The sequence below is a fragment of the Podarcis erhardii genome (assembly GCF_964252035.2).
Source record: "Podarcis erhardii genome assembly, chromosome: 11".
Lineage (NCBI taxonomy): Eukaryota > Metazoa > Chordata > Lepidosauria > Squamata > Lacertidae > Podarcis > Podarcis erhardii.
The window spans coordinates 31,611,542-31,624,689 of record NC_138501.1 but is presented as its reverse complement, the minus strand read 5'-3'; the positions used below and the strand labels follow the sequence as shown (position 1 = coordinate 31,624,689).

Below are 13,148 nucleotides of genomic sequence, written 5' to 3'. Positions count from 1 at the left end.
GCAATAACTATAATATATTATTGCATGTAATATATTGTACACATATTCTGACATTGTAAATAAAGGCTGCTATAGTTTTCTAGTAAACTTTCTAGTAACAGTTGAATCAGGTATTTTCTGTAAATTGGAATAATTGTTTGATAAGATTTCTTGTTCTTAACTTATTATAGCAGAGAATTTTCAAGTAACAGCCTACCAAGGTTATCTCAATATCTCCAGTGTCATTTCTGACACTGATAAATACGTATCTACATGCAGCTCACTGAAGAGAACCCCAAAGGGTCAGTTAACAGTCCCTGTTATCTAATTATTTTCTTCATCATTCCAATGACTAGCACTTGATCAAAAGCCAAGCAAATATTTGTTCTAAAATTTTGCAAAGTCAGTAAATGTTTAAGGACTACGTTAAAGTAAGCAGAACCTAAAACAAGTTTTCAAAAGCCTTGTTGTTACACTGATTTATCTAACTTTTTCAATGTTTTGCTTTATGTTCTATTCAATAGAATTTCTTGAACCTGGGGAATCTATGACAGTCTCAGTAGGGATTGACTTTTGTGATTCTACCCAGGCTGCCAATTTCCAGTTGTGGTAAGTTACGCTGCAGTGGCTTTTCAAAAGTAGATCATTAATGTGTAGGGGAAATGAATGGAAGAAAATACAATTTTTTTGTCCTGTTGTGCTGTTTGAATATTAACGCATTATGCTAAGGTGGGTTTTATTTAAGCCTCTGAAGGTTGATCAGTATGCTTAATACAGAGATGGAAAAGTTCTATTTTTGTGTTTTTATAGAAACACAATAGAAATTTAATAAATGAAATAATTATACTGATGATATGGCTCTCTAAATAACTACATAATGCACAATTTAATTAATACATTGTTTTCTTGCTGCTAGTATATTTAGATTGGCAACAGTGTCTTAGCTTGTCAGTCTCCAGGGGCTGAAATCTGCAGCCAGTCACCTTAAAGTACCATGGTTACTGTAAAGCCCACCACCCCAGACATCCCACCCCTTTAGACAAAAGAAGTTCAGGAAGTGTTTCTGCTTACCACAGAAAACGATTTACAAAATAATGAGCACCTCCATTATATCAGACTAGTCACATGTAAAAGTATCTGCTTAGTCCCCTCTGGAAAGCTCAGTACTTAACATTTGCATGCCTGTGTTTTGGTATCATTTCTAGTGTGAACAAGAAAAGGATCTCTTGTACTGAGGGGGTTTCCACTGAGTACTGTGGGTGAACAGGCAGCTTTATTTTATGTGTAACAAAGAAACAAAGCTTGTTCCTTGACACCAGCATCACAAGCTTTGGCAATAGGTTTCCCATGACTTCTCCTCAATTTAATGTCCATTTAAGCCGTGTACTTTCTGTCATATTCTTCAGTAGTTCCAGCTGTCCACACATGGAGGAAAGTAGGTAGGCTCCAACATATGGGGTTGGCCGGGGAAGGGAACCTGCTCCAGAACATAGGGTCATTGGGAACAGGGGACAGGTTTAGCCTTTTCCCCAATAATGTCCTGGAGTTGTACCCCTTTAACATTCATTTGCACCAGTGAATGGGTTACTCTTTCCCCATAAGAATGAATGATGAAATGTCCTCTTTGAGGGCATAATTTAATTGAAGGCAAGACTTGCCCTTTACCCTGCCCTTTTTCACCAAGGTTTGTCCTACCGTTACAGATTGTGGTTGAGGAGAGTTTGGATGGCTCGCTAAGCCAAACCATGGAGCAGTGCAGATTTGAGCTGCTCTCCAGGAAGCAAGCAATAGTTTGGCTTAGTGTGACATGCAAATCAGGCCAAAGTGACACCCAGCCCCTGCTAACAAGACCCTTATGAAATTATGAAGAGCAAATGGATGTGTCGCACCAGGAGGGTCCCAGAAATCTATCTGGGCTCCTTCCACTCCCAGGTGTTGTGATATGTATATTTGGTTCTTCAGTTATATATTTAAGTGTGTGAAAGAAGGGCTGCTTTCTTTTCTCCCCTGCCCCCAGTCCTAAAAGTGTGAATCCAAAGTAATCTAAGGTAAACAAATTCTTAAACCATTGTTTGTCTAATATTGTGGATCAGAAAATAATGTAATGAAGTTATGTTTTGTGGTAGGGGAGAGAGCATTTAGTTATAAGAGTCTCCCATTTGAAGCCTGAAATAGTACAGTCCAGGCACAAATTTACCAATTTGGTAGGCCTGTGACATCCTTCCACCTATCTCAGCTGGCTTACTTTTGTATTCAGCAGTGCCACTCATGTTCTGGAGGCAGCCAGACACACCAGGTCTCCCCCTACAAGATAGTGGATGAGTCTCAATTAGTTTGTAGACTTAGAGTCATATGTGTTTGCTTAACATTCATTATACCATTAGATTTTTTGCTGGTGTGATTCCCTGCTTAGCCTTCCATAAGATCATCAACAGTTCTTTACTGTAATTTCAGCAGGCTAGTTAATGGTTAATTTGCTGGTGCTTCAACAAATAAACCATAGTCAGAGAGCAAACATATAATCTAGCTAAGGAAATCTGGGAAATAAACATGCAGAAGTTCATATACTGTAGATGTAATTTCACTGTTCTGTTCCACAAAGTGATATTGGCTTCATACTTCCTTGAATGTGGAATTTTATGGTATTTAAAAAAAAAAAATCCAGTAGTTTCTTTATCATGTTTTAGATTATTCAAAAATGTATTAAAATTATCTGCAGCATTTTTATGAGTGATATAATAACAGTATTCATGATCTGCTTTTGAGCATCTTTAAACACTGACATGATTTGGCATTATAGTATGTTGATCTTGTATTGAATGTTGCATAGAATGTTTTTAAAATGTTCATTTTTTTATATAAAGTATGTGCACTTTTGAGTGCCCCTCTCTCAGCAAACTAATAGTTCAGTTCCAGACTTAAGCCACTGAAGGCCTGAGATTCTTTGCAGTGATAAATATAAGCAATGTAGCATAACACATTGATTTTATGCAGATCATCACCTTTATGTTTTGGGAGGTCTGCTGTATTAGTGATATATAAAAACTGATTACTTTTTCCAACATTGCCTAGTAATTGTTTATTATTTTCCTATTAGACAAACAAGAAAGATCGATATTCCTCAACACCGGTCTATGAGTAACGTCACTGTAAATAGATTTGCCTCAAGACACCAGTGGTGTATTCATTTTAATGATTTGGACAATGTGAACCCAATGACACAGCTCAAGCTAAGCACCAAGTTTAGAGTTGAAATAAGAAACCAAATAGTTGCTTTTCTACTGCTCAATTAAAGGTTTTTTAAAACACACAGTTAAAATGAATGTAAAATTATGTTGCTAAAAAGAGGTTGGATTTTAAACTTTTAGCTAAGTGAATATTTTAAGGAGTACCAAATAACACATATTTTTCTCCCATACGTTCTAAATGGGATGTACAAATGGGGCCAGTTCGTCACAAGCAGGTGAAAGGACTCAAAGGAGGTTGGGACTGTATCCTTAAAATTCTAGGAATACAGCCTCCAACAGCACCAACCCACCTCAGTCTCTCAGCCAGAATCCAGCTGGTAAGGTGATCCTCAAACAACAGTCAGTGACACCCAAAACTTATAGGGGCAAGGCACTAGGTTTCTTCCGGTCAACTGCCACGTTGTCTAGTTCCCCCCAAAAAGCTGGAGCTCAGATTACAGCTGTTGCTTCAGACTGGGAGCTTATATAGAAACTGCAGGCTTTGTTCCCTCCTGGTTCTGAGCCAGGCGGCCCTGGTCCAAGGAGGTGCTTCCATCCCCTTCCTTTTCACTTGGTATTTCTGCAGTGGCTCTAAAGCTTCTGCCTGGCTCACATCTCTTCTACTGCTGTGGTCCCAAGGAAAGGTGGGTGGGTGGGTCCAAGAGCTAGCCAGGAACTCTGGCAGCTGGAGTGTGAGACTTCAGTCCTGGGGCATAGATATCTTCATGGTCACTGATTGTGTGGAGAGCCAGTGGAGGGTCCTGCTCCCCTTGCTCCTCTGAGGAGACCTCAGGTTCAAGTTTGGGGCAGGGCTGAATCTTGACACTCCTACAGAGGGTTCTGAGATACTTTCATTGCCTAGCGCTCTAGCCCTGTGACATCCAAGAATGAAGTGCAAGTTCTCAATAAAAACCTCTTCATTCCAAATCCATTCTAGCAGCCATTGCATTGTGCTGCCCTTCGATGCCAGTTTCCTGTATGCTCCGCATGATTGTCAAAGATGACAATCCACACCAGTTCCCCTGCAAAAATAATGTTTACCTTTTTCTCTTACACTTTCTAATAGAACATAGTTTACCCATGTAAACTAAGCTTACTGATTCTATTAAAATCATTTTATATATTATTTGTTTTAAATATGTTAAGCCCGCAGAATAACAAAAGTATGTGTGGTGTTGGCTATATTGTTATGAAAAGCTTCACCCCCATAAACCATTTCTGATTATAATTATTTCCCTTACATTGTTCCAAAAGGAGTACTTTGTCTTACATCAAATGTAATTGATCCTGAAGCAATGTAATCACAATTACTCACTTTCTTAATTAGCCTGCCCAAAATCAGAAAATGGAAACCGATCGGCACTGTTTAAATCAATAGCTTTGTAGTAAGGCTTGTGTGGGAAGGCAGATAGTGGTAATGGGTAGATCAATTGGTTTAGATGCCAATCATTGACTGTGATTTGCATAGCAAAATTTGCTCTTCTTGTAATGTACTGGAGCAAGTGATTCAGTAAAAGCAAATTATATAAAGGAAAGGTAAAAATTGGTAATAAAACATTTAGGAGTTTTAAAATAGTTCCTTATATAAATGATGCAAAACTCTAATAAAGAATTAAAAGCTCCTGGAAGAACTCCTTGGTAAGCACTATTTTTATTAAGCAAAGCTTTCCAAGAAATACATCTAATTAAAGATAGTAAAGAGAGAATCCTTAACTTGAAGATTGGACCTAACACTTATTTAGCACGCTTAGAAAGATGTACACCTTACACATGACCAATACCACCCCTTTATTTTCTTGAAGTTTTCCATGCTTTATTTCAGATCTACAAAACCACTGCATATTTCTCTGTATGAAGGTGGTAACAATATGATTTTTGGCCTTCAAAAAGAACACGCAATCCTACCTTTTTTGGCATAGAAACAGATTGATGCTTGGTGTGGTAAAAGTGGCAGTGGCAGTGAAAATGTGCAGGGACCCAAGCGGAGGGTGGGGTGGGGTAGGAAGGGTTCCTTCATCTCCATCCTGCTCTCTGGCGGCTTAAAGTGGTTGTGCACAGTTACCAAGCAACTAGCACTGGTGGTAGCAACCGTGTTACGAGAGCTTTGTTACACGCACACTTTACCTCAGGGCCTGGAGGGCGCCGGTGAAGGGCCTGCCTGGCCACTTCTAAACTTCAGGCCTTACCCCATGTCTCACAGAGGTCTGGAAGGCGGAGGAAAGCACTCCAGCACCAGTGCTTTTTTCTAGAAAAAAGGTGCTGGTACTGCGTACTACTAGAAAAAAGGCACTGGTTCTGGGGCACAGTAATTTGGGGATATAGAAGTTTTACCACTTTATCATAGTTGGAACACAGATGTAGCCATTCTGTGTGCTGTGGAATGACGTAATCAGAGGTGAAAACAATGAACATCCTAGGTATGGATTCTGCTGAATATTTAAAATTTTGGTGGCTGGTTTTTTGGCATGGGTGAAGACTGGTCATTATATAAATTGTTCCTTATTTCTTTACTGATAAGACAAGTGTTTTATCTTACTAAACCATTCATTTACCTTTCTCTTTTTTTCACAGTACAAAAGATGATCAGTTCAGTATTACTATTCAACCCCCTGTCGGAGAACTACTTTTACCAGTTACTATGTCAGAAAAAGACTTTAAGAAAGAACGAGGTAGGGGAAAAAATTAAAATAAGATGGATGTTCTCGACCTTTTTGCAAATGCAGTAAAATCATATTGTTCTAAATGAGAACATCTTTTTCTGGTCTAACCCTAAGATTTCCATTGACTGCCCTCCTAAGTAACACTCATTTCATATTGCACTGGTACTAAGAAACTGATTGAAACTTTTTTTTTTTTAAAAAAAGGTCATGATTAGGCCATAACCACTGTGTGAGTTTGTGTGTATTTTTCTTATCTTGGTGATTCTTTTGAGTATACATGGACTGTTTTAATGGCTATTGTACTGTATACAGTGGTACCTCAGGTTAAGTACTTAACTCATTCCGGAGGTCCGTTCTTAACCTGAAACTGTTCTTAACCTGAAGCACCACTTTAGCTAATGGGGCCTCCTGCTGCCGCAGCTCCGCTGAAGCATGATTTCTGTTCTCATCCTGAAGCACTATTTCTGGGTTAGTGGAGTCTATAACCTGAAGTGTATGTAACCTGAAGCGTATGTAACCTGAGGTACCACTGTACAGTCATACCTCATGTTACGTCCACTTCGTGTTACGTTCTTTCAGGTTATGTCCCGCGGTGACCCGGAAGTACCGGAAAGGGTTACTTCCGGGTTTCGCTGCTCGCTCATGCGCAGAAGCGGCGAGTTGCAACCCGCACGTGCGCAGACGCGCCGCTGCGGGTTGCGTTCTTTTCATGTTGCGAACAGGCCTCCAGAATAGATCCCGTTCGCAACCAGAGGTACCACTGTAGTGTCTTTTTTTAAAATTCAGGACGCCTTGTTGTGTGAAGCAATAAATATATCTATTTAACCAAACTATGGCTGCCTATGCGCTTGGACATTTCATATTAGTCCTAGTGATTGGAATACTGGTGTAACCTACTCAGAAAAACAATTCCAACACATTTTAATAGTTTTCTTTATATTTCCAGTCCTCTTTCTAAAGCTTTTGCTTGTATATAGCTAGTATACTTTGCCCCTACTCCATTAAAATTCATTAGTGTGACCTACTTCTTACAGCATTATTTAGCCTTAATCTCTTCAGTTTCAAAAGAAGCATGGCTTAGCTACTTAGTTGGCACCCACATTTTTTGTCGCACTTTTAAAAATATAGAATGGAGCAATTCTGTGTTCACCAGGAGTATGGCTGAGCTGCATAGGATGCAGCAGAAAGTCTTACCCACTGACAGAAGTCTCCATAGTGCAAGGCCAAAAAGCTCTGTGCCCTTCTTGATAATGGTGGGCAGTGAGGGCCATAATGAGTTGTATATGAGAAGACAAGGAATGTGCATATCCTAACCTACGCCTCCCCCCCCCCCCCCGCACATCCACAGAGGCCACAAAGCTGCACTAGCTCTGTTGTTGGCGTTGTTACGTTGTTACGTGTTTGTTAGGTGTTCCCCCACACACTCCCTGGCCACAGCTAGCCAGCAGGGCTTTGGATTTTGCTGTTGCTCCATCATAGACTCTGTACTTACGCACAAACGCATAACAGAGTTGTTCTGCCTGTCTCATAACTCGCAGGCTTTTTTGTGTGGGATCACATCAAATATATATGAAGGACTTTCCTGTACTACAAATTCTTTTTGCAAAAGGTTTTATTTGGTATTGTGTTTAAAGAAGCCAAACAGTTTATTTATAAGCTCACTTGGACAGTCTCTGAACTGTTTGGGGTGGGTGGGATACCTTTAGATTCCATTGTGTATTCTCATATTGGAATTTGCATTAATCAGTCCTTTCATACTATTCTAGAAAGTTTAAAAAATCCTTGTGTATTTATTACAGCCGCCCAAAACACGTGAATATGATATATATTTAATATAAATGTTTAATAAGCAGTTTTGTGGGTCTTCTTCTCTGTGTCTTTCATCTAGAAATAATGATAGCCTTCACAACTATTTGATTTCCTTTTTTCTGTGTAGTTGTGTACTATGATAAAAAATAAGGTCAGTTATTTTCTCCCTTAACTAGTTCCTAACTATTTGCTGTTCTTACTCTTTGCTGGCTAAAGCCTACTTTGCACGTGCTCAGCAAACCAAGGTGAGTGAGTGACTTGAGGCTTCGTCATATTTTGTGATCTACTTTTCTCCCTTCTCTTAAACTGTCATCTAGGAGTGCAATTTTAAGTAAAGCTGGATATTGCACTCTGTCTCTCCCTTTCTCATTCTTGTTGTATGCTTGCTTGCTTGTATTTTGATTGAGTTTTGTATGCTTAGCTGTGACTGAGAGCTCCCCCCCTCCTGACTGGCCATTCAGAACCATGAGTGCATGGAAGAAGTGCACTTTGAGAATAGCTGTGGTCCTCTGTGGAGTTGTTGCCAAAATTCCTTTTTCTTCTGCCATTTTACTTCTGTGGTTGTTGATTATTTGTCTGAATAAATCTGGCAGCTGTTTGCTATGTTTAATAGAGCAGAAAGGCTACTCTGAATAAAGCTATTTGAAAATTTGTTTATATGAAGTATTTGTAAATCCATGAAGGTCTCTTGGCATTTCAGTATTGCTCTTTCTGTCTTCCTGAATTCATTCTTTGATGCAGGACTGATGCTGGCAAATTTACCATAGGTTTAAAAGGCTTTTTCTTTAGTATCATCTTAGTTAAATGTTTCAGCCGCTTTAGAAAATTCATGATAATAGAAGTCTCAATTCTCAGCTTTATGTATTTTCTAAACAAGATTAAATAACAGTTTACAGAGTATTTTGAGGGAAAAATTTAACAGTTACTAAATATTCGCTTAATATCTAAGCCAACTGAATTTCCTCTTAATTTTCACTAGTACAGTCAAGCATAAAATTCAGGTCAGCTTGGAAAGTTACCAAGAGCAATTGTCCCATGTCAGTCAAACTTGCAGTATAAACCTAACCAGGTCTACTTAGAAGTAAGTCCTGTTGAATTCATTGGGGCTTATTCTGAGGTAAGGGGGGTTAAGATTGTAGCCTTAATCTCCTTCAATAATATTATTATCGTCCTGAGTTTTCTTTCCTTTGTGAAATGCCGCAAACCTTCACATCTAGAAATACTTTTTAAAGGGGGGGGTGAGGATTTTAAAAAGTAGAAATAGAATCACTTTTTAAATATTAGGAACTAAATATTAGAAACTAAAAGCATGTATTGATTTCTGAAAATCAATGATAAAAGGTATAGCATTTTTACAGTACCAAGAAAAATATATATTTCCATTATGATGTTTGCTGTTGCATTCTTCTAATAGAGCTGGGCAAAGGCAGCAGGGGAACGAACTGCTGCATATTCAAACTTGTTAAAGTTTTCTAAGCAGCGCTAAATGATGGAAAGCTGCATTTATGTGCATGCTGTGCATGATATGCTAAGCCTTGCCATTCTGTTTCAGTAGGATCTCAATTCTGAACTGGAAAAACCACTTTTGGTGTAATTCATTCCCAAACCACCTAGCATAGTTCAGAACAGCAACTGGGGTTATTTGATTTTTCTGTTTCAACTCAGTGTACCAAACTGATATTTTCGCACACATTTCCCTTATTTTCCCCCTAGGCTTAAATATCGAGCAATACATATCGATAACATTTGTTAACAGTAATGCTGCTTACTATTTTGTTTTTCTTTAAAGTAATGGCAGAACATTAACTGAGAGGAGTGGATGAACCCATTGTAGCAGAAACCAACTTCTATACATTCCCAAAATCTGTTGCAGAGATTCTCCAAAGCAGAGTTTGGGGGCATATAGGTGGCTGCAGGAAGGAGGAGGGGAAAGGGAAGTGTCATTGGGAAGAAAGGAAAGGAGATTGCTAACCGCTTTGAGACTCCTTAAGGGGGGAGTAAAAGGCAGGATATCAAGTCCAAGTCCAAACTCTTCTTCATTGCACAAGTGGAAATCTGCTCCACTCACACGTGGACAGCATTAGACTTCACCTAATATTTCTGAAAGATAAACATTTCATAAAAATACTATAGTAATTTAAAATGTCAAGCTCATTCTGCTTTAGTTCAGCTTTTGGATATTAATAGGTTTCTGAAATCTTAAGTTTCCAATAATTTCCTCTTCTAGATTTTCCCCCAAAGACTACAATTTTAGTAAAGTTAAACTGGCAACTTTAAGTATACCCAATAGAGTTTAATTCGGAAAAGCCATGTCTTTTAAAAAATAAAAAGAATCTCTCAAATTGTTTACTTGATTTTATCAAGATTTATGTTTGCAACATTTTCTGTCCTCCCAACAAGCAAGGTGCTAATTCTTTAAATGGTCAGACATTCACAATTTTCTGGCCCTTAACTACCACAAGCAATCATATTTGATGCCCCTTAATTAGAGCACCTTTTTTTTCTTTTCAGGTTCTTTTCCACCTCAGCAATCGAGACAATACATTTGCTTACCATGCTAAGTGTTCTTTTGCATGTAAATTAATCTTGATTCAGTTTACACTGTCATGCTGAGTGGTACAAATTGCCTATAACAATAAAACAGCATGAGTTAAAAATAAAAGGGGGGGTGGTAAGGCAGATTGAATGTGTGCTTTACTTGATAGGATGTTACTTTGCTTTATGCCAATACATTAGTCAACGATAATGAATCTTCTGTTCTGAAAAGCATGGTTTAGTTGATTTTTTTAATTTTACTTCAATGGAGCAGTACCTTGTCTTTATAGAACAAGTTAGACAAACCATTAATGACAAGAGTGTTAAGGTTAAATATGAAGCAATGCATTCACTTCTCTGAGTGCTATCCATCTTTCCATTTACAGGAGCTTGACAAAAGTACTGGCTTTGTACAACATTTCCTTTAATTACATGCTGCGGGAAACAGGCTTTTAACATAAACATAGTTGCATTCATTTATTCAGCATTTGCTCTTCAATAGAGCTTAATGGAGAAGGTTTAAATCCTTAATGAGTACACACATCTCTCAGCAGTGTTATGTCAGTCCTGTGCTTTGCTTAAAAGCAGCCTCAAGACTGCTTATGTACTTTTTTCAATGCATTTTCCTAATGTAATATTTAGACCATCTGCAGTACCATGTACTGTTCCCGGCTAAAGTTGATACATTATTTTTTTAAAAAAGCTACGTAATATTCACGGTTAAGTGAAATGTAGTTTAAAATAAACCTTGAGTAGGCTGTTTTCTTTATTTACTTTAGAATTACAAAAACCGGTTAAGCACCATAGCAGTCTTACAAAGAAGCATGTTCCGTTTCTAGTGCAAAAATATTACTTGTTTATTACCTATCTGACAGGGCACATCTTCTTGACCTTTGGGGTAATGCTTATTCTGATCCTTCCAGGGCATGTATGTGTCAGCTCCTTACCTGTCTAGCCCTCTAGCTTACTTGGCAGGAGCTTCTGTAAGGCAGTGTCCTACTACAACCAGTGGTATAGCATGGGCAGAAAAACAATTAAAAAATAGTGTGTCCTGCCCCTCACACAGAAAATCTCCCAGCATTTGCATGGGTAGACTGAGAAGCAGATTTAGCCAATGGCCAGTTGCTTGTGAGTTGAACATTGGGCTTCCTTTGAAGATGGTTCAGAAACCACCTAATGTAGAACCTAGCAACCATACTATTGAGTAGAATTAGGCACTGTGCTCTGGTCCATGGGGTCACGAATAGTCGGATACGACTAAACGACTAAACAACAACAAAGAACAAGTTCATGTAACACTAGTTCTTTGCTGACTACACTGTCAGCGATTCATTTCTGAGCCCAGTTCAATGTTCTAGTTTGCTTGTAGAGCCAGGAACCAATTAATTAAGCCCTTATTGGTAAATTGACCTGGAAACACTGATATCTTTTATCTCAAGTATCTCCTTGAAGATAAGAAAAATGATATAAACCTGACCATGGGAAAATTTCTCTTGGAGCTAGTAAGAATTAGAAATCAACATGTCTTTGATAAAACACAATGCCTGCCTAGTATTTTAATATTCTGTTGGAAGCCGCCCAGAGTGGCTGGGGAAACCCAGACAGATGGGCGGGGTATAAATAATAAATTTGTTGTTGTTGTTGTTGTTGTTGTTGTTGTTGTTGTTGTTGTTGTTGTAAAGTCTTTTCTGTATTTTTGATGCACTTTGCTTTCAAAAATTTTGTGGGTCTTTGGACCATAATAAAGAATGTGAGTGAGTATAAAGGCTTTTACAGCTCAGAACCCCAATACTTCAAGGACTGTCTTTCTCCAAATGAGCTTACCTGGACCTTGATGTTAACATCTCAGGCCCTTCTCTATGTGCCTCCTCCTAGAAATGTCTGCCAAATGGCAATAATAAATGTGGTAGCCCTCCATTTATGGAATGTTTTCCCCAGGAAGCTTTGCCTGACATTGACAGTATTGTCTTTTCGACACCAGGCAGAACCATATTTCTTCTCATGAGTATTTGGGTGGTGCTAATAGATTGACTGCATGGCCATCTTTTAGTGTTTATCCTTGTTTTAAGTGGAGGTCATTATCTTTGTTTTTAAGTAAACTTGTGAATAGGCGCTTCTAGTGTATTTGTATCATGACTCCTGTTGGTGTGGGAAGTGATGAATTAGTCTAATATGCTAGACTAGCCAAAGGCAAGAAGAAATTGCACGCAAATGAATGATTGGGTGGTGAAGGATAGAATGGGTGTACCCAGCAAAGAATTCAAGTAAGCTGCTAGAGGTGGGAAACTCTCTCTAGTATGTCCAGTGTAGAAGTGCAGCTCTCTAGCTTTTTTCCGCCAACCCATAGCAAGCTACTACATTTAGCTCAATCAGTAGAGCATGAGACTCTTAATCTCAGGGTCATGGGTTCGAGCCCCATGTTGTAATAATAATAATAATTAATAATAATATTTATACCCCGCCCATCTGGCTGGGTTTCCCCAGTCACTCTGGGCGGCTCCCAACAAAATAATCTGAAGGGCTGCCTTCAGATGTCTTCTGAAAGTCAGATAGTTGTTTATTTCTTTGGGGAAAAGATTCCTGCATTGCAGGGAGTTGGATGATACAACCTTTGTGGTCCCTTCCAACTCTACAATTCGATGGTTCTATTTTTTGCAGGCTAGTAACTGTTGCGATCTTATTTACAGTAATATTGAACGTATGGGTGTTGTTTATAAGCATGCTGTTTTCTCTTTTGAGATCTCTATATATTAGTGATTGTATGTGTATATGTAGTGTATATGCACACCCACCCACCCACACAAAATCATTCAATTATACTGCATAAGCATTTAGTTTTTGGAATTATATGAAAATGCCTTACTACATCTTCTTGAATATGCAGTTTAAAAATTATAGTTAGTTGACTAGGTATTTATCATCTGTTCCCATAAGGCAC

General features: G+C 38.5%; 1 protein-coding gene and 1 long non-coding RNA gene across 4 annotated transcripts in view; both read left to right on the top strand.

Moving 5' to 3' along the window:
* AP3B1 (adaptor related protein complex 3 subunit beta 1) overlaps window positions 1–13,148 on the top strand; it is a 151,446-nt gene that overhangs the window by 122,965 nt on the left and 15,333 nt on the right. For all 3 annotated transcript variants that reach the window (XM_081881182.1, XM_081881181.1, XM_081881183.1), the window contains exons 24-25: window positions 504–588; window positions 5,778–5,875. In XM_081881182.1, coding sequence (XP_081737308.1) covers window positions 504–588; window positions 5,778–5,875 — 183 coding nt within the window. The remainder of the gene's footprint in view (window positions 1–503; window positions 589–5,777; window positions 5,876–13,148) is intronic.
* Window positions 7,570–9,950, top strand: LOC309352660. Its single transcript, XR_014161401.1, has 2 exons — window positions 7,570–9,648; window positions 9,680–9,950. It is a non-coding gene; the product is annotated as an uncharacterized lncRNA (long non-coding RNA).